Genomic DNA, 27,105 nt, shown 5'->3' with positions numbered 1-27,105 from the left:
AAGAGAAGCCTCTATCCTGATCCATGGACTTGGGAGATTCCAGCCTGTACAATTGCATGAGCCATTTCCTTGATATAAATCTATCTTTATATATATATTTATACACTTCAGTGGTTCTACTTCTTTAGAGAACCCAGCCTAAGACAGCTACACGACTCAAACAAATAGAAAGAGAACAGCAAAAGAAGCCCACAGCCACCAGAAGAAAGGAGATAATAAAGATCAGAGCAAAAATAAATGAAATAGAGAATAGAAAAGCAATAGAAAGAATCAATAAACCCAAAAGTTGGTTCTTTCAAAGGATCAACAAAATCGACAAACCATTGGCCAAACTGACAAAAGAAAAACAGGAGAGGACGCAAATAACTGAAATATGAAATGAAATGGGAGACATTACAACAGACCTAACCAAAATAAAAAGAATCATAACAGAGTACCATGAAAAACTATACTCCAACAAATTTGAAAACCTAGAGGAAATGGAAAATATCTAGAAACACACTACTTACCCAAACTGAAACAAACTGAAGTTGAAAATCTGAACAGACCCATAACAAGAGACTGAAAAGGTAATAATAATAATAATAACTCCCAACAAATAAAATCCCTGGTGTAGATGGCTTCACTGGAGAATTCTACCAAACATTGAGAAAAGAGCTTACACCAATACTACTCAAAATATTTCAGAACACAGAAAAGGAGGGGATACATCTAAATTCATTCTACGAAGTCAGCATAACCCTGATACCAAAATCAGGCAAAGACACCACAAAAAAAGAAAATTACAGACCAGTATCTGTCATGAATATAGATGCAAAAATTCTCAACAAAATTCCAGCCAGCAGAATTCAGCATCTTGTCAGAGAAACAATACACTACAACTAGGTGAGATTCATAGCAGGTATGCAAGGATGCCTCATCATTAGAAAATCAAAGTAACCCACCACATAAATAAAAGAGCCTCACGATCATCTCAGTTGACCCAGAAATGGCATTCAACAAAGTCCAACACCCATTCCTGATAAAAACTCTCAGTAAGATAGGTGTATAAGGGAAATTCCGCAACACAATGAAGGGCATCTATACAAAGCCAACAGCCAACATCATCCTTAATGGAGAGAGGCTGAGAACAGGAACAAGGCAAAGATGCCCTTTATCACCACACCTATTTAACATTGTGCTAGAAGTCCTAGCTAGATCAGTAAAGCAAGAAGAAGAAATAAAGGGCATCCAAATTCATAAGGAAGAAGTAAACTGTCCCTTTTGCAGATGATATGATACTATACATAGAAAACTTAAAAAACTCCACAAGAAAACTACTGGAAGTAATCAAAAGTTTCAGCAGAGCAGCAGGATATAGGATAAGCATACAAAAGTCGGCTGGATTCCCATACAGCAATAAAGAGAAATATGAAAAGAAAATCAGGAAAACAATACCAATAGCCCCTAAAAAGATGAAATACTTAGGAATATAAATCTAACCAAGGATGTAAAAGACCTCTATACAAAGAAAACTACAAAACACTATTGGAAGAAACCAAAAGAGACCTACATAAATGGAAAAACATATCACCCTCAGGATGGGTAGACTTAACGTTGTGAAAATATCAATCCTACCCAAAGTGATCTACAAATATAATGCAATCCTGATCCAAATAGCAACAGAATTCTTTAAAGAGATGTGAAAACTAATCAGCAACTTTATACGGAAAGTAAAACGCTCTTGAAGAATAAAGTAGGAGGACTTGCACTACCTGACCTCAGAGCCTGCTATGCAGCTACAGTAGTCAAAGCAGCCTGGTCCTGGTACAACACAGACACATGGACCAATGGAACAGAATCGAGAGCCCAGATGTAAATCCATCCACTTAGGGATCTTCGACAGTGGCCCGGGGTGCATCAGACGGGTAGAAGAACCCATCACCCAGTGCCAGAGACGGGTAGAAGACAGTCTTTTTAACAGATGGTGCTGCCAAAACTGGACGTCTGTCTGCAAAAAAAATGAAGCAGGACCTGTACCTCACAGCATACACAAAAACTGACTGAAAACTGGACGTCTGTCTGCAAAAAAAAGGAAGCGGGACCCGTACCTCACAGCATACACAAAAACTGACTGAAAACGGATCAGAGACCTAAATACAAAACCCAAAACTGTAAAGATCATTGAATAAAAACTAGGGTCAACACCGGAGGCTCTAATACACGACATTAACAAGGTACAAACCATAACTAACAACACACAAACACCAGAAGGTAAGCTAGATAGCTGGGATCTTTTAAAAATTAAACATTTAGCCAAAAGAGTAAAAAGCGAACCTATAGACTAGGAAAATAATTTTGGCTATGACAAATCTGACAGAGGTCTAATCTTCTAAAATCTATAGGAAAATCCAAGACCTCTACAACAAAAAGACAAATAATCCAATTAAAGAATGGGCAAAGGATATGAACAGACACTTCCCCAAAGAAGGCATTCAGGTGGCTAACAGACACATGAGGAAATCCTTGCGGTCTCATTAGAGAAATGCAAATCAAAACTACGATGAGATACGGTCTCACGGTCTCACAGTCTCACTTCGACATTACCGGCACCAACTAAAAAAAAAAAAAAAAAAACCAAAATAAAAAATGTTGGAGAGGCTGCGGGGAGATTGGAATTCTTATGCACTGCTGGTGGTGGAAATGCAAAATGGTACAACCATTTTGGAAAATGATATGGCGCTTCCTTAAAAAGCTGGAAATAGAAATGCCATATGATCCAGCAATCCCACTCTTAAGAATAAATCCTAAAGAAATAAGATCTGCCACACAGACAGATATATACACACCCATGTTCATTGTAGTACTATTCACAGTAGCAAAAAGATGGAAACAATCTAAGTGCCCCTCAACAGATGAATGGATAAACACGCTAAGCTACATGCACACAATGGAATACTACGCAATGACAAGGAACAATGATGAACCTGTGAAACATCTCACAACGTGGATGAATCTGCAGGGTATTATGCTGAGTGAAATAAGTCAATCACAGAAGGACAAATAGTGTTTGAGACCACTATTATAAAAACTCATGCAAAGGTTTACATACAAAAAGAAACAATCTTTGATGGTTATGAGGGACGGGAGGGGTGAGAATGGAAAAACACTAAATAGACGATAGGTAAGTGATAACTTTGGTGAAGGGTAAGACTGTACACAGTACTGAGGATGCCAGCACAACTTGTCCAAGGCAGGGTCACGGAAGCTCCATAGACGCATGCAGACTCGCTGAGGGACCGAATTAGTGGGCTGAGGGCTGGGGTCCATGGTCTCAGGCAACATCAAGCTCAACTGGCATAACATAGTTTATAAAGAAAATGTTCTACACCCTACTTTGGTGAGTAGTGTCTCTGGTCTTAAAAGCTTGCAAGCTGCCATCTGAGATACTACACTGGTCTCACCCCATCTGGAGCAAGAGAGAATGAAGAAAACCAAAGACAAGGGAAAAATTAGTCTAAAGGTCTAATGGACTACAAGTACCACAGCCTCCACCAGACTGTGTCCAACACAACTAGGTGGTGACTGGCTACCACCACTGACAGCTCTGACAGGGATCACAATAGAGGGCCCTGTACAGAGCAGGAGAAAAATGTAGAACAAAATTCTGACTCACACCCACAAAAAAGGCCAGAGAGTATGGCCCCTGCACTCCCTATTAAGTCAGTACTGAAGTCACTCCAGAGGTTTACCTACCCTTCAGCTAAAGATTAGACAGACCCATAAAACCAAAATGAGACTAAATGGGCACACGAGGCCAGGGCAAGGGCAAGAAGGCAAGAGAGGACAGGAAACCTGGTGATGGGGAACCCAAGGTCGAGAAGGGGAGAGTGTTGACACGTTGTGGGGGTGGCAACCAGTGTCAGAAAACAATATCTGTATTAACTTGCTCCATAAACCTTTATCTAAAATACGATAAAAATAAAGAAGAACAACAACAAAAAAGCAGAGATAGGGACCTCAATACCACCAAGAAGAAGAGATGGGAGCAGATTGTGTCCTTTGGACCTGGGGTCCCTGGGCTGACAACCTCCTAGAACCAGTAGACACAGAGGGAGAGCTATGACACCAGAGATGGCGCAAGACAGCAAGAAGCAGCAGCAGAGAAATGGCAGCAGAACCAGGAGACGGGCATGAGATGGCACGGGATCCAACCCATGGGACGAGAAAGAGCTGAGTGTCTTTGGGCAGGAGGCTTTCTGGTGCAGCGGGTTGCCTCTAGGCACTTCTCTGGGAATCCAAGGAGCTTCGTAACACTTGCCCCAGCAGGGCAGAGGCTGGGCCGAGGGGCCAAGGGCCAGAGAGGGGCCTGTCTGTGGTTGAGAAGAGGCCGTCCTGATCGACACGGACCTTCCTCCAGAGCTGACAGAGAGAAAGCCTTCCCTGTGAGCTGGTGCTCTGAGTTCAGACTTTGAGGGCTCTTAACTGTGAGAAAATAAATTTCTGGTTGTTAAGGCCAAAACAGTGCGAAAATTACTGAAGAATATCGTCACTATCACATGCAATTAAATTTTGCTCACTTTTCTCTTTTATATCTCAAGAGAGATTGACTCAAGGTACAACCTAATGTTGTAGATTGAGTCCTGTTTCATTGACATAACTGCCTTTAATCCTGCCTCGTTCACATTTTAGAGGTTAGGATTTACAACACAAAGGATAATCACATCAGATCAAAAAATGGTGTACAGCCAAACAATACTGAGAATCATGGCCTAGCCAAGTTGACACACGTTTTGTGGGGACATAATTCAATCCATAACTTTTCACCCTGTGGCCCCCCAAAATTCATGTCCTTGCCACATGTAAAACATGTTCACCCCATCATATCATAGCAAAAGTCTTAAAAAACTCCAAGTCCAGAATCTCCTGGGGCAAAATTCCTCTTAATCTGTGAAATCTAGAATACAAGTTACCTGCTTTCAAAGTACAAGTTAAACCTCTCCATTACAAATGACAGAAATTGGAGGGTCAGAAGGGATAACAGGCACCAAGTAAGTCAGCAAAACACCCTACACTAGCTCTCAAGGCTTGAAAATAATCCCGTGTTCCCTGAGACAGTTCAGGCAATGTCCAGTGGATTGCATGTTGCTGTGGTACTGAACTCCCAGTGGAGCTTCCAGACTAAGACGGATTAGGAAAAAAGATCGGTGATCTGCTTCTGAAATCAGCCAGTGAAAACCCCAGAGATCAGTCATAATGGTCTGATCCGCAGCCCATGGCAGGGATGGTGTAGGACTGGGCAGCTTTGTGTTCCGTTGTGCGTGGGGTTGGCACGAGCTGGGGGCTGGCTTGACAGCAGTTAACAGCAACAACACACCAACGTATGGTCTGTTGTAGACTTCGACCTTAATTAAAAAAATCTAATTCCAGTTTCTTTTTTAAAATATACATAGTTTTCCCCGAGTATTTTATCCTGAAAATTCTCAAACACTACATAAGGTGAAAGAATTGTACAGTGGACACCATACACCCCCCCTCCCCAAGTGTGCCGTCAGCACATGGTGGTCTTTGCTGTGCCCTAGATCTTCCCTCTCCCCACCTGCCTTGCCCCGCTCAGCCACCTTAGTTTTTGGTGCATTTCAAATACGCATACATGCATGCACTCCCGCCACCACCAGGTTTCAATATCTGCTTACAGTTCTTTTCTCCTTTCGAGGTAAAAATGACGTATAGTAAAATGCACAAATGATAAGTGTGCCTCGGATGGGCTCTAACAAAAGCACAGCCTGTGCAACCCATTCCCTCCCAAGACAGAACGTCACCGTCCCTCCGTAAAGCTCCTCGTGCCGCCCCTACCCACAGAGACAACCGCTGGAGATAGCTCCTGCCTGTCCTGGAACTACATAAATGGAGTACAGTGTGTGCGCTTAGCATGCTTTGGAGATCATCCATGTTATTGTGTGTGCTGAGCAGTAGTACTCCGTTGTGTGAATACGTGACAGTTAAACTACAGATTTTCTACTGATGGCCACTTGGATGTTTTCAGGTTGGGGCTCTTGGGAATACAGCTGCTGAGAACAACCTCATACAGGTCTTTGGTGGACAGGTGCTTTCATTTCTCTTGGTGACTACTTAGAAGTGGAATTGCTGAGTGATGGAGTGGGCGTACGTTTAGCTTTATGAGAAGTTGCCAGGCCTTTTCCCAAAGTGGTTGTAGCACCAGCAGGTTATAAGGGTTCTGGTCGTTCTGTATCCTTGCCAGCGTTTGGTGATGTTGTGGGTATGTGGTGCTGTGACAGTGTAATTTGCATTTCTGTGATAACTGTTGATGTTGAGTGCTTTGTCACGTGCTAATGGGCTGTTTACCTTCCTTTGTGAAGCATCCGTTTGAAACTTTCGCCCATTTTTAAAATTGGGTAGTTTATCTTTTTATCATTGAGTTTTAAGAGTTCTGCATATATCATGGATGCTAGTTCTCTGTCAGATGTTTTGCAGATATTTTCTCCCAGTTTGTGGCTTGCCTAATCATATTATTATTATTGTCTTAATTAGATTTAGTTTTGATGACATCTAATTTACCAACCTTTTATTTTATGGCTGTTGCCGTCTGGTGTCCTGTCTAATAAAGTTTCACCCATGCCCAAGAGACCAAGATATTCTCCTATGTTTTCTTCTCTAAGAGCTTTACAATTGAACTTTTACCTTTGGGTCTATGATCCAGCTCAAATTAATTTTGATAGATTTTAACTTTTTTCCCCATATGGATATCCAGTTGCTCCAGCACCATCGAAAAGACCTTCCTCCACATTGGCTTGGCTTGGCACCTTTGTAAAAATCAAGTGACAAATGACTGTATGTGCAGGACGCACTGGGCTCTCTCTTCTGCTCCCTGCCGTGCTCTTGTGGTTCCTTGTGCCACCGCTGCCTTGCGTTGATGACTGTAGCTGGGTAGTAAGCCTTGAAAGCAGCTGTGTGAGTCCTCCAGCTTTGCCGCCTTTTCAAGATTGCTCTGCATATTTTAGGTCCTTTGCATTTCTGTATAAATTTTAGCTTTGGGTTGCATTGATTCTGTAGATTTGGGGGCATTGTCATCAACATGGAGTCTTCCAGTTAATAAAATGGCACGTGTATCTATTTATTTAGCTCTTTTAAAAATTCTGTCAGTAATGTTCTGTAGCTTTTAATATACAGGTATTATACCAATTTTATTAAACATATGTCTGTTTTATATTTTTTGATGATATTGTAAATGGAATTGTGTTATGTCTTTTGCTGCTAATATATAAAAATGTAAAATACAATTGATTTTTGTATATTAGCTTTGTGTCCTGTGACCTTGCTAAATGCACTTGCTGGTTCTAGTAGTTGTTTTGGGGATTCCTTAGCATCTCCTATGAGAACAATAATGTTGTCTGTAAATAGAGACAGTTATACTACTTCCTTTCTAATCTTTATCCTTTTTGTTTTCTTTTTCTTGCCTTATTGCATTTGTTAGGATATCTAGTACAAGCGGTGAGACTGGGTGTATCTTTGCCTTGTCCCCAATCTTGGGGGAAAGCATTTGCCATCGCACCACTCAGTAGGATGTGAGCTGTGGGTTGTTTGTAGTTGTCCTTTATCAGATTGAGCAAGCTTCTGTCTGTGCCCAGTTTGTTGAGTGTTTTTATCATAAATGGGTGTTAGATGTTTGTCAGGTGCTTTTTCTGCATCTTACAGTAATTACCATACTGGTTTTTTCCCCTTTGTTCTGTTCATAATAGTGAGTTATATGGATTAAATTTCGCTTGTTAAACCAAACCTGCACTCGTGGGATCAGCCTGTTTCCTCACAACTTGACCCTTTTTCTGTATCAATGCATCGCGTCAGCTAGTGCGTTTAGAAGATTTCGCGTCTGTGTTCCTAAGGGACATTGGTCCAGGGTTCATCTTTACGTAATGTCTTTGGTGGGGTTTGTATCAGGATAATGTGTGCCTCATAAAATGAGTTGATGTTGTTTTCTGAAAGTGAAAACCATAGTCATTTCTTCCTTAAATGTTGGTAGAATTCACCAGGGATACCACATAAGCTGGAGTTTTTCTGTAGGAAAGTATTTGGTTAAATTTAATTCTCTTGATAGATACAGACTACTCAGATTCTTTTATGTTAGTTTTGACAAATTGTATTTTTCAAGGAATATGTCTGCTTTGTAGAAGTTGTCAGGTTTGTTTGCATGAAGTTTTTCATGCTCTTGGCTCATTATCCGTGTGATGTTACAGGGTCTACAGCCATTACTGCTCATTTCTGTTCCCCTGTTGCCTCAATCAGTCTAGCAAGGGTTGGTCAATTTTGCAGATCTTTACAAAGAACAAACTTGTAGCTTTGTTAATGTTTTCTGTGGTTTGTCTTTTTTCTGGATCATTATTTATGCTCATACCTTTAGTGCTGCCTTTGCTCCTGTTTCCCTGCAGCACCCTCCTTGGCCTGCCCCCCGCCCCCGCTCCTGGCCTCCCCTCCGCATCTGCCTGCAGCTCCCCCCCTTGGCCTCCCTCCCCATCTCCCTGCAGCCCCCCTCCTGGCCTGCCCTCCCCATCTCCCTGCAGCACCCCCCTCCTGGCCTGCCCTCCACATCTCCCTGCACGCCCCCGCCCCGGCCGGCCCTCCCCGTCTCCTTGCAGCCCCTACCTCCTGGCCTGCCGTCCCCATCTCCCTGCAGCCCCCTCCCCGGCCTGCCCTCCCCATCTCCCTGCAGCCCCCTCCCCCGGCCTGCCCTCTCCATCTCCCTGCAGGCCCCCCCTCCTGGCCTGCCCTCCCCATCTCCCTGCAGGCCCCCCTCCTGGCCTGCCCTCCCCATCTCCCTGCACGCCACCCCTCCTGGCCTGCCCTCCCCATTTCCCTGCAGCACCCCCCCGGCCTGCCCTCCCCGTCTCCCTGCAGCCCCCCCTCCTGGCCTGCCCTCCCATCTCCCTACAGTCCCTCCTTGGTCTGCCCTCTCCATCTCCCTGCACGCCCCCCCTCCTGGCCTGCCCTCCCCATCTCCCTGCAGGCCCCCCCTCCTGGCCTGCCTTCCCCTTCTCCCTGCAGCTCCCCCCTACTCCTGGTCTGCTCCTGCTCCTAGATCCCTGCCATAGCCCCTCACTGTTTGGTCCCACTGCTCTCCCCGCTGCAGCCCTGCCTGGTGTGTTGGTCTCTGTTGTGGTGTGGCCTGTCTCACATCATTGCCCTTCAGCGTGGGTGAAGCTCCTTAAAGGCTGAGGGAAAATGTGCCTGCGTTCACCCCTCAATGCCCACGTTGGAGACGTCTGGGGTTTGTGTAAGACCGTAGTACTCTGGAGCTTTCTTCCTCTGTGATGTGTCTGAATCCCTGGGGTTTTCCCCTGGGCACGTGGTCTGGGACTTGTAATCAGCACCACCGAGCTGTCTCTACTAGTGACCAGCTGAGGCCACAGCAGAGCCTTGGATGGCACTGATCTTAAGGTCACCTGACAAGTTGCTTCCGTCACTGCCTGTGCTTTATCTTTTTGCTCACGTACACCGTTTTTTTTTTTTTACACCATCAGAGCCTTGAGTCGGGTAGGACATCTTCTCAGTACTGTTTATGCATCTGCTCAAAAGAGGCCTGGTCCCATGCCAGCATCCCAATGGCTGTTCCCTGGAGTGACAGCACTGTGCGTGGTATCTGCCAGGGTGCCCCAGTGTCTGTGTGTCCCTCCGTCTGCCCAGGAGACCGTGGGCCCTGTGTGGGGGAGGGCCCATGCTCACGTATATCTTCTGTCCCAGGAGACTCATAGACTGAGACTGAGTGCGTCCACCTATTTCCCTGTGGGGTCAGCCCACACAAGACTCCTCGTGGTGGTGGCCCTGATTGCAGAGATGCCGCTCGTGTAGGCAGGGCTTCCTCTCCAGGCCTGGGCTGAAAAACCCCGCGTTCCTTTTCCCTCTTGTCCTGGTCAGGGGTTCACAGAGGTCTCCCTCCCCTGGCACGGGGGCACGGGGGGTTCTGGTCAGCCTGGCGCTGCTGCCTTACTCTCAGTCATGACCAGTTGCTGGACTTGGACTTAGCAAACCCGAAGGCCCTGCTCGCTGGTTGTGCCGTTGCTGCTTCTTTAGAGTGTCCGGGTGACTTGTGCTTCCACCTGCTGCGGTGCTCCTTGACTCCTGCTCCAGACATGCTCCTGGACCTCAGTGATCTGCTCCAGGTACACCTGATTTCTCAGCTTGAGGACAAACACGCCCTCATACTGCAGGGCCCAGATATGTCCACACATTGCAGGAGGGTGGGGACAGACATGTCCTTACATCACGGGGCCCTGAGGGCGCAGGGGACAGACATGTTCATACATCATGGGGGCCTGAGGGCACAGGGGACAGACATCTGTACTTTGTAGGAGGGTGGGGACAGACAGATCCACATGCCACGGAAGCCTGAGGGCACAGGGGAGAGACACACCCTTACACTGTGGGGGCCTGAGGACACAGGGGACAGACGTCTGTACACTGCAGGAGGGTGGAGACAGATACATTGTTATACCACGGGGGCCCTGAGGGTGCATGGGACAGACATGTCCACACACTGCAGGAGGGTGGAGACATGCTACCCCCACACCATGAGGGCCTGAGGGCACGGGGGACAGCCACATCTGTGCATGATGGGTGCCAGCCTGCTTGTCCCAGGGCAGAGCCTCAGTCAAGTTAGAGGGGCTTGCTAGCGTAGCAGAACTGCCCAGGCAGAGGCCTGTTTTAAAACTGGCACATGGGGTGGGGGGCGGTTTGCTGCCAATGGAAATACAGGGCTGAGGTGTTCCTGGTGGGCCAGAATTTCCCAGCTGTGGACAAGCTGAGAGGCCCAAATGCACAGTTGTTCTAGTCAAGGGAGAGGCTTTAAAAGAAAATATTGGATTCAGATGTATGCATTTTAAAGTACTATAAAATACTTCATTTGTAGTCTGTTTAGAGAAACTTATTTCTGGTACCAGGAGAAAGTACCTTTCTGTGGAGTCTCCCGCCCCCAACGACTGAACACGGTGGTGCCCACCACAGGGGGACGCCTGCCGGGCAGACGCGGGTGAGCTGCATCAGGGAGTACCACGATGAGCCAAGTGTGCCCCCGGTGGCTACGGTGGCTGTGCGGTGGGCAAGTTGGGGTCTGGGCCTGCAGTCTTGGGGAGGCCCAGCCTGCAGTAACAGCTTGGCCATTGAAAACTAACATGACACAGCGTGAAGGTGCACACAGGTCTCTCATGGATTTCAGACCCAGAGAGACTTGGTCCAGAACCCTGCTTGTGGGTGGGGCGTGTGCGCCATGCTGCCTCTGGTAGCCACCAGCAGTTACACTTCTGTCGCAAGCAGACTGTGCCTTGTATTTTTGTTCTCCCAGCTGTCTTTTTAAATGGCATCTCTCAGAAGCGCTTGCTGAAATACTCTGTAGCCAAGCTAAAAATAACCTATTGGAATTGTGAGAATCCAGTGACCACATTTTGGAATGCTCCAGGGCTTGGGTCAGGGCAGGGCCAGGAGACCTCGTTTCCAGCCTGGGTGGCTTCACAGTGAAGACAGGAGAAGGCTGGGGACAAGCCAGTGGCTCCACAAGTTGCTGGGCCCTGCTCAGGAGGGCGAGGAGCTTGCTCTGGTATTTCCTCCCGTCCCAGGAGGGGAACAGGCAGGGCTGCAGACGCCTAGCCTTCGCCAGCCACCCTCACTGAGGCTGCACGACACAGATCGTGAGTCTCTGCGCCAGGCGTGTCAGTGTTACTGTCTCTAACCAGTAAATTAGTGATACTAAGACGCATTAGCATTTCTGGAAATAGCTGCGTGCACGTTAAACGCACAGCCTTTTTATTTCTCAGTTTTGATTAGAGAACCCTTTCATGCAGCCCCCAGGTGCACGCTCACAAAGCTGTTCTGTGTCCGACTCGTTAGTGTGAAGTTTGATGTGCCGGGCAGGCCAGGGGCGCCCTGTCTTGTGAGGGTGGGGGGCAGCAGAAGCGACCTCCTCGCAGCAGCTGAGTGGTTTTGCTCTAGTCTGAATGGAGGGATCAGGCTAGAATGGCCAAGACACGGAGCCCAGTGAGAAGCTGGCACAAGTGCTGTGTCACTGCACGCTCTTACATGTGCACAGACACACGGATGCGCATACGCACTCATACGCACACATTTACACACCCACGCGTGTACAGGTACATGCACACAAACACGCACGCATGTGCACACTGATGTACATGTGCACACATGCACTTTGGCAGGCAGGCCTAGGGGACTTGGTCCTCCTGAGGCCCCAGGGCTCCTAGACTCCAGGAACTGTGCTGTGAGAGGCCAGAATTCCTTCAGAAGGCACGACCCATAAGCCAGGGCCGTAATGATGGAGGGCTCCTTGTGGAGCTTTCAGGAAGTATCTCGGAGGAGATATAGAGGCCTAGCCAGATGGGGTGGACAGCGGATAAGCTGGGCAGGCAGTCCGACCTAACGTGGTGCCACCCAAGGACCCCCTCCCACCTATCACACCGAACTTGTACCACTGCATAGTGCCCCAGCCTCCTGGAGTCAGCAGGTTCCTCTGTGCACTGTCTGGGAGGGGTGTCACGTCCTGGGACACCGCAGTGTGGATGGCATGAGCACCAGCTCTGATGGCTGCCCCTGCACGTCTTCTCTGTGGCCTGTGTGGGTGCCAGGCCAGGGCCCTCGTCCAGGAGGCCATGGACTGGACTTGGTCAGGTGAGGCAAGGGAGGCTGGGAGGCAGGGCCACCATGTCTGTGAGTCTCAGGGAAAAGCAGTGTAGCCCCTTGGGCTTAGGTGAGCCTGGGGTGAGGACAAGGTGACAGCCAGCAGGTAAACAAGAGGTGGGGCCGTCCCAGGCTGAGGCAGGGACACACAGGCCCTCGGCACAGGGTTGGGTGGGAACCTATGCCTCCCACGTCACTGCCTCTAGCCACCCTGTCCAATGGCCCCTTCCATTCCCCTGTCCACTTGGAGGCCCCTTCCCACCACTTCCACACCTTCTGTTCGCCAGAGTCCGCTGATGGGCCTCGCCAGCTGCCCTGGTCGGTGGTGAAAAGCCCCTCACCAGCTGCCGTGGTGCTCCTGACTGGGGTCTGCACCAACACCTGTACACCTAAGCTGCCATTGTCTCCCTGAGGATCTGCTAGCCCTTGAGGCTGCCCCTCCCAGTCCTGACCTTGTCTGTGCTGCCTACAGCCCAGCAGGCTAGGGCCAGGGAGGGAGCAGACGGAGGCTACTGAGTCAGGGATAGCAGGCTCCTCAGTGCTCTGGGGACTGCCCCAGGCAGTGGGGAGGCAGAGAAGGGTCATGGAGGCTTACGTGAAGAGGGCCAAGAGGAAATCTGTGCCAGGTGCAGCAGGGGCTGAAGCCTGGGTTCGAGTATTGCAGGTGGCCCGTCAGGACTGAAAGTGGCAGCTGGGGTGGATGAAAGGGCAGAGGAGGTGTGGCAGGAGCGTGACTGGGTGTGAGAACTGTTAATTCTGATGGAAGCCCACCATGTGTCCTACAGGACACTTGGGGCCTGTCTTCTACAGGACGCTGGGCAGAGAACTTGGGGAGGCTGAGGCCAGCACAGCCCTGAAACTCAGCTGTGCACGCTCACTGAGGTCTGGGGCTTTGGATTTGTTAAAGAGTAAACAATCAGATACGTATTTTAAGAAAGAAAAATAAGAACATTTCCTTAAACATAAATACCATTGTCGGTTGTCATGTCTTCCTCTCAGGTGAACGTTTACGTGCTGGGGAAGACATTCCTGCTCCTGGCGAGAGAGCTCTGCATCAACGCACCAGCAATAGGTATGTGGGTGGCCAGACTGCCAGGTGTTCTTTCAGGGGTGGGAGGAGAGCAGGTGAGCGTGCAGGACTTCTCAGGTAAGAAAAGCCTCCTGAAAGGTCAGTAGGACAGCGGCTGTTTCGGGTGCAGCATGTACCCTGCGGGTGGACGTCCTGCGGGTGGGCGTGTATCAAGCAGCTGTGGAGTGTGGAAGTGGGGGCAGGGTGGCTCCTGCACATGGCGCTCCCCAGGCCACACCTGAGGCTGAGCTGAGCTTTACAAAGGAGGGGATGAGTGTTCACACCTGCTTAGAGAGGCTCCTGCCTGCTCTGCCCGTGAGTCTAGAAGTATATTTCCTTGAGTTAGGGCAGCATGTGGGGCCTAGGTGGGTGGCTCAGGTCACCAGCGGAACTGCTCCCAGGTGCAGGGACGGTGGGTCATTTGGTCATCATGAAGGAGGGGAGGGGGCTGCAAGGTGGCACAGCATCACAGGGAGGGCAGTCACAGCAGAGGGATACCGGGCTGGGCCCTACACAACAGCCCTGCCCAATTCCTGAGGCCACATCCCTGTGCAAAGCAGCACTGTCCCCTCCTCAAGGGTCAAGCAGAGGCTTTCCAGGAACAAAGCCACTGTGCACAGCGCGGGGGTTAGGGGGCAGGGTATGAGCCATCAGAGTCAGCTCTACTCTGGAGCAGCAGCCCAGTGGCACTCCTGCAGTGGGGCTTTAAGCCACTGTGATGCTCTACAGAGTAGAGCGTTCTAGCCAGCAGACCCAGAACAGAGGTGAGCCCAGCCTGCCTGCTGGTGGAGAGCAGACGCTGGGCAGACAGGACGACGGGCGGGAACAGATGGCTCCCCGGGATGTATTCTGTCTACCACTTAGCATTGCCTAGTGGTTTAGAGTTTCTTCTAGTGATGGTAGAGAGCAATCTTCATCTTCTCAGTTATATGAGAAATAGAATACCCAACTTAACACTTCTGTACTCATTTATCTACACGTGGCTATTGTTTTATTAGAACTTTATTATGAAAACCCACTTAAATAGACGGACAGCTTTAACCGACTCCCCCACCGTTTTGGACAACAGTCTGAAGATACTATTTAAAATCCAGCAGGGTGGGAGGATGGCAAATCCCTTGGAGCAGGTTATGTGGGTGCTACTGGGAGGGGAACAGGGCCTGCCTTGTACCCCAAAGGCTGCCCTCTGCCTGAGACGCACACCCCACTGTACAACAGACACCTGTGAGGCCCACAGAGACTCAGCCACAGACTCAGCAACACAAGGCTCTGGCCGTATGGAAAAGCTTTCTATTTCACAGTTCACGGCTACAGCTGTCTAGGTACAAAAGAGATAGGAAGTGAGTGAAGCCATTAGGGTCCACGAGCCTGCCAGCTCAGGAGTAAGTGTGCACCAGGCGCCAAGCACCCACACTTATGCCACACTTACTTGGGCAACGTGCTGGAGAAAAGGGGCAAGCAGCACCACCTTCTGCATGCCCATTCGCAGTGCACCATGCCCACTGGCAGCCCTGGTGTCTCAGGCGTAGAAGATGAGCTCCGGGATCTGCCCGCCCTGGACCCCGGTCCCATTGGTGCTGTCAGAGGAGCACTGGAACTGGAAGGTCACCTTCCCACACTGCACCTCCGTCATCCCTTCCTGCCCAAAGTAGCTGAGCTCACTGCCGTCCAGGACTGCGCTCACGGTGTAGAAAGTGTCCTGCTCGACCTGGACCGGGTGCTCAAACCAGACAGGGAAGGTGTTACTAGAGCCGTCGGAGACAAACTTAGTCAGATTCTGTGCCAGGACGACCCCTAGCCGCTTCAGTTCGATTTTCACGCTGTACTCAGCTTTCCCAGAGCTCGACCCGTATAGCCCCAACCCAGCAACAAACACCCTCCTGTCTACCGCAAACTGGATACTGTCGCACCGCCCCCGGTACCGCCACTGGTTGCTGCGGTAGGCGGAGGACTGGAATCGGTGGCACCTCTGTGGGGCGAGGCCCTTCCTCTTGGTCAGGGGGAACTCCAGGGGGGGCTTCTTGGCAGCTGTGTACCAGAGAAAGATGTTGTGGGTCTCCTCTAGTGTTAGGATGTCTGACTGGGCTGCGCCGTTGGCAAATTCTTCCAGGGTCATGGTGGGAATTCGGACTAGGTAGAGGGCTCGTCCCAAAACGTGCCTCTTGTTCCGTGGGGTGACTGGCAGGCCTTGCCTCTTGCACTCCGCCTCGGCCCAGTTCAGGACGGCCTCGAAGACCACCGCCTCCTTGGTGTTGAGGGCCTCCCGTGTCACAATGATTTCCAGTGTCTGCCGGTCAATCTCACAGAAACCTTCAGACCGCAGCGCCATCTCAGCCTGTGCATCGATGACCTCCCAACAGCGCTGGGTCAGCTCGGGCTCCTCAAACAGCCGGCTCTGGGAGAGCAGGACACAGGCATTTTTTGCTTCCAGACTTGTCTCCAGAAAGTTGACACAGGCTTTGGCAAGGGCAGGAACGATGTACTTCTTGGCAGCATAAAGAGTGGCCAGCACCGTATCGGCTTCCAGATCGATTTCATCACTGTACATGTACCTAGGCAAATAAGGGCTGGGGTCAGAGGCCCTGAACAGAGGTCTGGATGGCTCCTGGGACTAGGGGGAAGAGCCACTAGCTCCTTTTGTCCCTTCGGACAGAGGCTGCTAGATGCTGCGTGGTGGCACCAGGGCAGGAAGGAACCCCCTTCCCAAATACAGACAGACTTACTTTAACAAGATGAGAAAAGCTGCCGGCTCCACGTCTGGTATGTGAATCTCCGACTTGACTTCTGCAAGGTCCCCATAAAACATGGCATAGAAGACGGAACTGCCCACGGCCAGCACGTACTGTGGACAGAAAAGAGGGTGCTAGGGGCCCGGCGCCCTCGCCCATGCGGCCGGCCGCAGGGCGGGCACGGAGCGGGGCTGTGTCGGAGGAGGGCGGACACCGGGGAGGTGGCAGGTGGCCGGGGGAGCGCGGAGGACCGAGCCTCGCTACCAACCTTGTGGGCGGGCACCCTCCTGGCCGCCCCCAGCGGCCCCACGACGAAGTGGACGTCGGCCATGAGCTCGTTGTTGAACATGAGCGCGTTCCTGCAAAGGGCGGACACAGGGCTCGGGTCTGCGCGCGGCGGGCGGCGGCCGGGCGCCGGGGACGGGGCGGGCCCGGGCTCACCTCTCGCGCAGGGTCGGGTGGAAGGACTGCCAGTTGGGGCTCTCCAAGTTGTTGTTGAGGGCGGGCGGCGCGGGCGCGGGCGGCGGCGGCGGGGCCGGGGCGCAGGGCGGGCAGCGCGGGCCTCCCTTCCTGCCCGCGGCGGCGGCGGCGGCGGCGGCGGCGGGGCCGGCGGCGTTGCTGTTGGCGATGTCGGTGGCGGTCGGGGCGGCGGCGCGGGGGTAGAGCTCCGCGGCCATCTTCGCGGGCGGCGCGGCGGGGGCGGCCTCAGCGCATGTCGGCGCCCCTGCCCCGCGCGCCTCTGCCCCGCGCGCCCCTGCCCCGCGCCGGGGCTTCGGGAGCGGCTCTGGAAGCAGAAGGAGGGAGGTGAGGCACTGCGCGACGCGGCCGTGCAGGCAGGCCAGGGGCAGCAGCATGGGCGCGGCGGGCGGGCTGCTCACCTCCGCGCCGCCCCGCCCGCCTGCCCGGCCCGCCGCCGGCGCCCGGAGCTCGGCCGCAGGGGGCGCCGTCCGCCCGCACGCCCGCGCGCCCGCCGGCGGCTTCCACTCGCCGCGGCGGCCGCGCGTCACTGCGCGTCGGGCCTCGTCACGGCGCACGCCCCGGCCGGCTCCGCCCCGGCTCCGCCCCCGGCCGCAGCTCCGCCCCCGCCCGCCCGCACGCCCACCGGCGCCTTCTGCTCACCAAGGCGGCCGCGCGTCATTGCGCGTCGGGGCACGTCACGGCGCACGCCCGGCCGGCTCCGCCCCCGGCCCCGCCCCCGCCCGCGGCCCCGCCCCCGCCCGCCTGCCCGCCCACAGGCGCCTTCTGCTCACCAAGGCGGCCGCGCGTCAGTGCGCGTCGGGACACGTCACGACGCACGCCCCGCCCCGGTTCCGCCCCCGCCCGCGGCTCCGCCCTCGCCCCTGCCCACCCCGCACGCCCGCACGCCCACCAGCGGCTTCTGCTCACCAAGGCGGCCGCGCGTCACTGCGCGTCGGGGCACGTCACGGCGCACGCCCCGCCCCGCCCCCGGCTCCGCCCCCGCCTGGCCTGGGCCCTGCCCGCGGCCCCGTCCCGCTTGGCCCCGCCCCCTGGCCGTGACCCCGCCCCCGCCGCGGCTCCGCCCCGCGCCGATGACGCAATGCCCGGCCCGCAGAAGCCCGGAGTGGGTGGTCGGTTCCCGCGGACGCGCGGTCCGGCCCTGGGTGCTGGGGCCGGCGGGGGGCGTGTGGGACAGCTGCGGGCTCTGGGGGTCTGTCCCGGCTGGGGGCCCCGGCAGGCGCGCTCGTAGCCCGTAAAGGCTGTTTTCCTCTCCTGCGCGCTCAGTGCTTTGCTCCTCTTGTTTCACATCTGTTTTCAGAAAAATGACAGGTTCCCCAGAAGCGCGAGCGTTTAGGGAGCGTAGTGCAGGGGGGCGACTCCGTTCCTTTTTAAAGAAGATTGCTGTTAGCAGCTTGGTGGCGATTCGTGGGATTGTTGCCGTCGTCCCGCCTGGATCGCCTTGATGTGGAGGAGGGTCGTGGGGCACAGTGGGGTCCCGCCGTGTTACCCTTCAGGCCGCCTCTCTTGCCGAGCCACCGGGTGGTTTTTAAAGCCGCGGAGTCTCCCACAGGCGGTGGGCGCTCTTCCCCTGGAAACGAGTGGGGTTTTGTGGGACAACTTAACCCAAACCAAACCCAGTGCCGTCGAGTCGATTCCGACTCACAGCGATCTTATAGGACAGAGTAGAACTGCCCCATGGAGTTTCCAAGGAGCGCCTGGCGAATTTGAACCGCCGACCCTTTGGTTAGCAGCCGTAGCACTTAACCACTAAGCACCAGGGTTTCCTGGGACAACTTAGGGGCCGTGAAATGCTGGGTTTGAGGAGCGCCGTTTTTGCTGTAGGGGTCACACCACACAGTGCGGTTCTACCCTGGGAAGCTCCTGAGGGCTCATGTTTCCCTCATCAGCACCCCAGGTTGGCTTTGTTAGTCGGCGTTAGTATATGAAAAACCGTGCCTCGTTGTTGTAGTTTGCGTTTCTTGAACTCTGAACATAGTAGAGCACGTCTCCTGTGTGTATTGATCATTTGTGATTTTTCCTGACAGGCATTTATACCCTTTACTGTTTTTTATTGGATTGCTGATGGTCCTTTTCTAATTGATTTTTTGGAGTGCACTTCATAGTTCAGATTATTGCAGTTACCAGAAGCTAGCAGTCGTCAATAGCACTTACCACCCTGTGCTGAGGGCTTTACGTATATCCACCCGGATGAGGTAGGAGTTCTTACTCTCTCACTTTTTTCCATGAGGAAACAGGCACAGAGAGGTTAGTACTTGTTTAAGATCACACAGCTGGCAGATGGAAAAGTCAGAATTTGGTTCCGGGCACCCAGCCCTAGACTCTGAGCTCCCAGTGGGCACTGCTCCACGTCTGTCTCTGATGTTGGTCATGGTTTTTTCTGGTCAGGTGCTGTGTCTCATCTTGTGTCTGGGGGTGGTCGCAGCTACCGCTGAACGGACAATTCCAGGCCATGCACCGTTCTCAGCACAGGCTGTCGTCATCCTCACACTAATCCTGGGAGGCAGGTGGCACCGGACTCACTCTTGATTTTATTTTTCCCCAGAGAGAAACTGATTTTTTTCTACTGTTGCGATGTGTGTTAAAGTACGCATACCAAAACGAGACAAAAACATTATAAGGAAAGTGACCTATAGACAAGTATCTTTCATGCATAGAGGTGTAAACATTTTTAATTAGCAGATCAGATTCAACAGTTTATAAAAAGGTTAATTCATCATTATTGTGTGGGATTTATCCCAGAAATGCAATCCTGGCTCAACATTCAAAAATTAATCTGTGTCATTGGCTCCTGATTTTACAGACGAGGAAACAGCCCCAGAGGTTGCATCCTCTGCCGAGGCCACACAGTTATCGTGCCGCCTAGGCTGGACTCACCCTTCCAGCCCTAGAGCCTTTGCTTTGAGAAGGGGCTTCTCATTCAAGGCATGTAAATGGTCCCCAGTGTTTCTCCTGTGCTTCCCTTCTTCAGAACTTTCCTAGAGAAACATGTGCAAAATGTAGCCCAACAGCTCAGCGATTTCATCACTGGGTCTCCCCACCTTGGTCTAGAAATCAAAACACAAGCTTTTAGTTCTTTCCATGATTATTGGTCTGTTTAGTAGGCCTGCTCCATTTAGTAAATGTTTCCCTAGAGAAAATCCCTTTCAGAAGATATTTGCTTTCTTTTCAGCAAAGAATTTATATCTCAAATTGATATAAAGAATTGCAAATGAGAAAGGAAAAGGCTCGACAAGCCAGTTTTTGATAAATGGGTGAAAGATGTGAACAGACACCATTCACATGGGCAGTAAGCATCTGAAGAGTTTTCGCATCATTGATCATCCAGGAGATGGGGCATCACCGAGCCCCTGAAAGTAGCTAAACTTAAGGCCGATGCTGGCTGCCTTGACCAGGGTGTGGCGCATCTAGAACTTCCACAGTTTGCATGGGCTCACAACTTGGCACAGACACTTTGCAAAGCTCTCTGACAGTGTCTGCTGAAGCCGAGCACAAACAGGTACCCAGAAACTCCGCTCTTGGGTATGTTATTATTCAGTGATGTCGAGTTGGTTCGCTCCTAGAGACCTTACAGATACTGGAACAAAGCGTTGGCTGATTCTGCATCAAAAAAAAAAAAAAACCAAACCCACTGCCATCCAGTCAACTCTGACTCATAGTGACCCTACAGGACAGAGTAGAACGGCCTCACAGGGTTTCCAAGGAGTGCCTGGTGGATTTGAACTGCTGACTTTTTGGTTATCAGCCGTGGCACTTAACCCCTACGCCACCAGGGTTTCCGATTCTGCACCATCCTCGCAACAGTAGGTATGTTTAGCCCATTTCTGCAGCCACCACGTCAGTCCATCTCGTTCAGGGTCTTCCTCTTTTTTAACTAACCCTCTGCCAAGCATGATGTCCTTCTCCAGGGATTGGTCCTTCCTGGTAACACGTCCAAAGTAAGTAAGACAAAGTCTCACTATCCACCCTTCTGAGGAATGTTCTGGTTGTATGTCTTCCAACACAGATTTGTTTGTTTTTCTAGCAGTGTATGATAATATTCAGTATTCCTATCCAACACCGTAATTGAAATGCATCAATTCTTCTTCAGTCTTCCTTTTTCATCGTCCACCTTTTGCATGCACATAAGGCAATTGAAGATACCATGGCATGGGTTGGGTGCACGTTAGTCCTCAGGGTGACACCTTTGCTTTTTAAGATTTTAAAGAGGCCGTTTGCAGCACATTTGTCCAGTGCAATAGTCATTTGATTTCTTGGATCCAAGTAAAATGAAATTCTTGACAATTTCAGTATTTTTTCCATTTATCACGATGTTGCGTATTGATGCAGTTGTGAGGATTTTTTTCTTTATGTTAAAGTATAATCCATACTGAAGGCTGTAATCTTTCATCAGCAAGCAAGGTTGTGTTATTTGCATATTGCAGGTTGTTAATTAGTCTTGCTCCAGTTCCGATGCTTTGTTCTTCATAGAATCGAGCTTCTTGGATTTTTTGCTCAGCATATGGATTGAATAAATATGGTAAAAGGATACAGCCCTGGTGCACACTTTTTCTGATTTTAAACCACGCTGTATCTACTTGTTCTCTTTGAACAACTGCCTCTTGGTCTATGTACGGGTTCCATAATTTGTTAAGACCCTTTCGATAGTCAGTAAAACACAGGTAAACATCGTTCTGGTAGTCTCTGCTTTCAGAAAGATCCATCTGACTTCAGCAGTGATATCCCTGGTTCTACATCCTCTTCTGAACCTGGCTTGGATTTCTAGCAGTTCCCTGTTGATGAATGACTACAGAAGTCTCGGAAATATCATCAGCTGAGTTTTACTAGCATGTGATATTAATGACATGGTTTTATAATTTTTGCATTCTGTTGGATAACTTTCCTTTGGTGGAGTGGGCACAAATATGGATCTCTTTTAGTAGATTGGGCAAATAGCTGTCTTAAATTTCCTGGCATAGACAAGTGAGCACCTCCAGTGTTACATAAAGGTGACTATACATGCGGACCTCACGAGATGGATTACATAGGAATCAAATCGACTATATTGGCGAGAGTCTGAAAGGATCCCCCCTGAGAACAGGAACCAGACAAGGATGCCCTTTATCACCACTTTTATTCAACATTGTGCTGGAGGCCCTAGTCAGCACAGCTAGGCTAGAAAAAGAAATAAAGGGCGTCCACATCAGTAATGAAGAAGTAAAAGTATCCCTATTTGCAGATGATAAGATCTTATGCACAGAAAACCCCAAAGAATCCGCAAGAAAACCACTGGATCTAATAGAAGATTTCAGCAAAGTATCAGAATACGTGATAAATATACAAAAATCAGTTCACTTCCTCTACACCAACAAAGAGAAGTTTGAAAAGGAAATCACCAAGTCAATACCATTTACAGTAGCCCCCAAGAAGATAAAATACTTAGGAATGAATCTGATCAGAGATGTAAAAGACCTATACGATAAAAACTGTAAGACAGGACTGTGAGAGACCAAAAGAGACCTACGTAAGTGGAAAAACATACCATGGTCATGGACAGGAACACTCAACATGGTGAAAATGTTATTCCTACCCGAAGCAACCTATAGATACAAGTCCCATCCAAATTCCAACAATATTTTTTAATGAGACAGAGAAACAAATCACCAACTTCATATGGAAGAGGTCCCAGATAAGTAAAGCACTATTGAAAAAGAAGAACAAGTTGGGAGCTCTCACACTACCTGATTTTAGAACCTATTATACTGCCACCGTAGTCAGAACAGCCTGGTACTGGTACAACAACAGATATACAGACCAGTGGAACAGAGTTGAGAACCCAGATGTAAAGACATCCACCGGTGAGAAGCTGATATTTGACAAAGGCCCAAAATCCATTAAATGGGGAAAAGACAGCCCCCCTAACCAATGGTGTAACTAGATATCCGTCTGCAAAAAAATGAAACAAGACCCATATCTCTCACACCACGTGTAAAAACTAACTCAAAATGGATCAAAGACCTAAATATAAAATCTAAAACAATAAAGATCATGGAAGAAAAAAGAGGGACAACGCTGGGAGCCCTAATACATGGCATAAACAGAATACAAACCACAACCAACAGTGCATAAATACCAGAAGAGAAACTAGATAACTGGGAGCTTCTAAAGGTCAAACACTTATGCTCGTCAAAGGACATCACCGGAAGAGTAAAAAAAAGACATACAGACTGGGAAAAAATTTTTGGCTATGGCATATCCAACAAGGGTCTAATCTCTAAAATCTGCAAGACACTGCAACACCTCAACAACAAAAAGACAACCCAATTAAAAAACGAGCAGAGAATATGAACAGGTATTTCACCAAAGATGACATTCAGATACATAAGGAAATGCTCATGATTGTTAGCCATTAGAGAAATCCATATCAAAACTACAGTGAGATACCATCTCACCCCAACAAGTCTGGCACTAATCCAAAAACCACAAAATAATAAATGTTGGAGAGCCTGTAGAGAGACTGGAACACTTACGCACTGCTGGTAGAAATGTAAAATGGCACAACCACTTTGGAAATGGATTTGGCGCTTCCTTAAAATGCTAGAAACAGAAGTACTATGCGGCACAGCAATCCCACTCCTTGGAATATATTCTAGAGAAGTAAGAACCATCGCATGAATAGACATATATGCACACCCATGGTCGCAGTAGCAAAAAGATGGCAACAACTTAGGTGTCCATCAACAGATAAATGGATAAATTATGGTATATACCTACAATGGAATACCGCACAGTGATAAAGAACAATGAAGAATCTGCGGAACACCACAGCATGGATGAATGTGGAGGGCATTATGCAGAGTGAAATTAGCGAGTCGCAAAAGGACAGATATTGTAGGAGACCACTATTACAAGAATTCAAGAAAAGGTTTAAACACAGAAAACATTCTTTGGTGTAGTTATGGGGGTGGGGAAGTGAGGGAGAGGGAAATTCAGTAACTAGACAGTAGCCAGGAATCATCTTGGGTGAAGGGAAGGACAACACAGTACAGAGGAGGTCAACTGGACTAAACCAAGAGCTAAGAAGTTTCCTGGATACAAGCAGATACTTCAAGGGACAGAGTAGCAAGGCCGGAGGCCTGAGGACCATGGTTTCAGGGGAACATCTGGGTCAGTTGGCATAACAAAGTTTATTAAGAAAACGTCCTGCATCCCACTTTGGTGAGTGGCGTCTGGGGTCTTAAAAGGTTGTGAGTGGCTATCTAAGATACATCAATTGATCCCAGCCCACCTGGAGGAAACGAGAATGAAGAACACCAAAGACACAAGGAAAATATGAGCCCAAGAGACAAAAGGGCCACATAAACCGAGACTCCATCAGCCTGAGACCAGAAGAACTAGATGGTGCCTGGCTACCACCAGTGACCACCCTGACAGGGAACACAACAGAAAGTCCCTGATGGAGTGGGAAGAAAATGTGGAACAGAATTCAAATTCAGTAAAAAGACCATGGTCTTTTTGGTCTTAATGGTCTGACTGAGACTGGAGGAACCCCCCAAAAACATGGCCCTGGACACTATGTTAACCTAGAACTAAAAACATTTCTGAAGACCACTCTTCAGACAAAGTTTGACTGGACTATATAAAACATAAGACTCCTGAAGGGTGCGCTCCTTAGTTCAAGAAGGTGCAGAAGACCAGATGAGCGGCTCCTTTCCGGAGGCAGGATGAGAAGGGACAGGAACTGGTTGGATGGAGACGGGAAACCCAGAGTGGAAAAGGAGAGTGTGTTGTCATGGGGACTGCTGCTGGTGTTACGTGACAGTATGTGTGTAAAGTTTTGTATGAGAGATTAACTTGAGCTGTAAACTTGCACCTAAAGTACAACGAAAAATAAAAAAACAACTCTGAATTGGTGTCCTGTCGATTTCTGGAGCCTTGTTTCTCACCAAGGCCTTCAGTGCACCTTCAGCTCCATCCTTCAGCACCATCAGTTCTTGATCACATGCCGCCTCCTGAAATGGTTGAACATGGACCAGTTTTTTTTGGTACAGTGACCCCGTGTATTCCTCCCTTTTTTTTCTATTTTTGCTGAGAGTTTTTATCATGAGGAGTAGGCTATTGTCCAGACCAGCCGGACTCGAGCCTGGCCCCACCGTGTCCTAGTCGCGTGGCCTGGAGGTTGAGTGATAGCTGCCCACTTGGCCAGTGTGGGCAGGCGGCTGATGCAGTCCTGGGGCGTTGCTCCTCACAGTGCAGCCGCCGGGCTCAGTGCAGGACAGTGTTGCTTGGCCCGCGCAGCCCCTCGGCACCTCGCCTGCCTTCAGGGGCCTCAGAACCCTTCTCTGTGTCCTTCAGGTGGGCTGAGGTGGACAGGAATGCCGGTAGGACCTCGTGGAGTCCCAGGCCAGACCCCAGTCATTTAGGATGATGCAAGGGGGCTGAGAGCCAAAAGGGGAGGGTGTCGGGTGCTGGCGGACATCTGCAGCATCTTCCTCACCTCTGAGCAGGTTGTTGGGGAGGGGGTTACAGGAGCTGAGAAGTCCCTCCCTTCCTGTGGCCCTACTACTCGCTGGTGTCCCTCCATCACCATTCCTTGCTGCCCCCACCCCAGCCTGTCTCCTCCAGGGTGGACCTCTGTCACCCCACCAGGCTGTCAGCTCCATAAAGCAGCCCCAGCACCTAGCATGGCGCCAGGCATAGAGAAGACACTCGATAAGGGTCAGAGAGTGTGTGTGTGTGCGCGCGCGCATGTGCGTACCGACCCTTTATTTTAAATATTTTAGTTGAAATGAGTAGAGTTGTGACGTTAACACTCAGATTCATTTTTCCTTAGTAAGAAATACAGATTTATTTACCAAAACACACACATGGCAGTAGACAAAAAGAAAAAAGATAAGCTGACATACCATAAACCAAAACCAAACCCACTGCCATCGAGTCGATTCCAACTCCTAGTGACCCTATAGGACACAGTAGAACTGCCCCATGGAGTTTCCAAGGAGCGCCTGGTGGATCTGAACTGCTGACATGTCATAGGAGGGGAAATAATAGGAAGTAAACATGTGAATAAGTTTAACCTCACTGGTAAACTGTGAAATGCAGAATTAGTCAACAAGATGTGTGCGTGTGTGAGTGTGTGTGTATGTGAGTGCTGTGCACGTGTGTGGAAGTGCATTCATGTGAGCATGTGTGGGAGCGAGTGCGTGTGTGAATGCAGGTATGTTTGTGAGTGTGAGAGAGACTGCACGCATGTCAGTGTGTGTATGTGAGTGCTGTGCGTGAAAGTGCACGCATGTGAGCGTGTGTGTGAGTGCAGATATGCATGCATGTGAGTGTGTGTGTGTGCGTGCATGCATGCACACGTGTGCTCTGGTCCGTGGTTGCCCCCACAGTAGCAACATGCAGCACTGGGTGCAGGTGCTGAGCGGGCCGTCTTCCCCACGTGTGTGGGAGTGAGCTGATGTGAACTGCCCAGCTGCAGGTGCTGAGCGGGCCGTCTTCCCCACGTGTGTGGGAGTGAGCTGATGTGAACTGCCCAGCTGGTGTGAGAGGGCTTGTTTATGTTCTTGCGTCTGGAACCTACCCCATCCATGCTCTTTCTTGGTAATTCCACTTCTAGGACGCATACCCTAAGGAAACAACCTGAAATGTGATGGGCGCCATGGGCAGCATGTCCCTGACAGCCACGCACAGGCCTGGCAGTGTAAAGCCCTCTCCGTGCTCCCAGAGGGCGGCGGGAGGCCTGCGTGAGGGACGGAGGCCACCATGGCGCTGCACCACCTGCCTACCCAATGGTGGGAGCACTGGGCACACTGTCTGCAACCACTCTGGCCAAGGGGCAGGGGTCCAGGCCACGGGAGGAAAGAGGACACGGGCCGTGCACGGGGGACAGGCAGGAGGGTCCCCAGATGGGGTTGGGAGTTGCGCCGGCCTGCCGTGGGGGCGCTGCTGGGCCAGCTGCACTGAGCTCAGCGTGTGCCACAGACCCCTGCCTGTACATCCCACGCTTCGCCCACCTGCTGGAGTTTGGGGAGAAGAACCATGAGGTGTCCATGACGGCCCTGCGGCTGCTGCAGCGCATGAAGAGGGATTGGATGCACACGGGCCGGCGCCCCTCGGGGCTCTGCGGTGCAGGTATGGCTCAGGGACGGTGCCCCTTCGGGCTCTGCGGCGCAG

General features: G+C 50.5%; 2 protein-coding genes across 4 annotated transcripts in view; one reads left to right on the top strand and one right to left on the bottom strand.

The window, feature by feature from the left end:
- BRF1 (BRF1 RNA polymerase III transcription initiation factor subunit) overlaps positions 1 to 27,105 on the top strand; it is an 80,944-nt gene that overhangs the window by 34,082 nt on the left and 19,757 nt on the right. For all 3 annotated transcript variants that reach the window (XM_049897664.1, XM_049897666.1, XM_049897665.1), the window contains exons 4-6: positions 10,123 to 10,154; positions 13,675 to 13,747; positions 26,914 to 27,063. In XM_049897664.1, the coding sequence (XP_049753621.1) occupies positions 10,123 to 10,154; positions 13,675 to 13,747; positions 26,914 to 27,063 (255 nt within the window). The remainder of the gene's footprint in view (positions 1 to 10,122; positions 10,155 to 13,674; positions 13,748 to 26,913; positions 27,064 to 27,105) is intronic.
- BTBD6 (BTB domain containing 6) lies at positions 14,473 to 17,373 on the bottom strand. Its single transcript, XM_049897667.1, has 4 exons — positions 16,915 to 17,373; positions 16,742 to 16,832; positions 16,468 to 16,586; positions 14,473 to 16,296 (listed from the first exon to the last, which is right to left on the bottom strand). Exons 1-4 carry the CDS (start codon positions 17,325 to 17,327, stop codon positions 15,264 to 15,266), a joined length of 1,656 nt encoding a protein of 551 aa, XP_049753624.1. The 5' UTR covers positions 17,328 to 17,373; the 3' UTR covers positions 14,473 to 15,263.

This window comes from Elephas maximus, chromosome 10 (assembly GCF_024166365.1).
Source record: "Elephas maximus indicus isolate mEleMax1 chromosome 10, mEleMax1 primary haplotype, whole genome shotgun sequence".
Taxonomy (NCBI): Eukaryota; Metazoa; Chordata; class Mammalia; order Proboscidea; family Elephantidae; genus Elephas; species Elephas maximus.
This window is presented reverse-complemented; position numbering and strand designations above follow the sequence as displayed.

Bases quoted from the DNA above. Each gene is read 5' to 3' on its own strand.
- BTBD6 (XM_049897667.1), bottom strand. From the start codon at position 17,327: ATGCTGCTGCCCCTGGCCTGCCTGCACGGCCGCGTCGCGCAGTGCCTC. The intron at 16,833-16,914 runs GTGAGCCCGGGC...CGCCCTTTGCAG, and splicing joins CACCCGACCCTGCGCGAGAG to GAACGCGCTCATGTTCAACA. The intron at 16,297-16,467 runs GTAAGTCTGTCT...TTATTTGCCTAG, and splicing joins GCTTTTCTCATCTTGTTAAA to GTACATGTACAGTGATGAAA.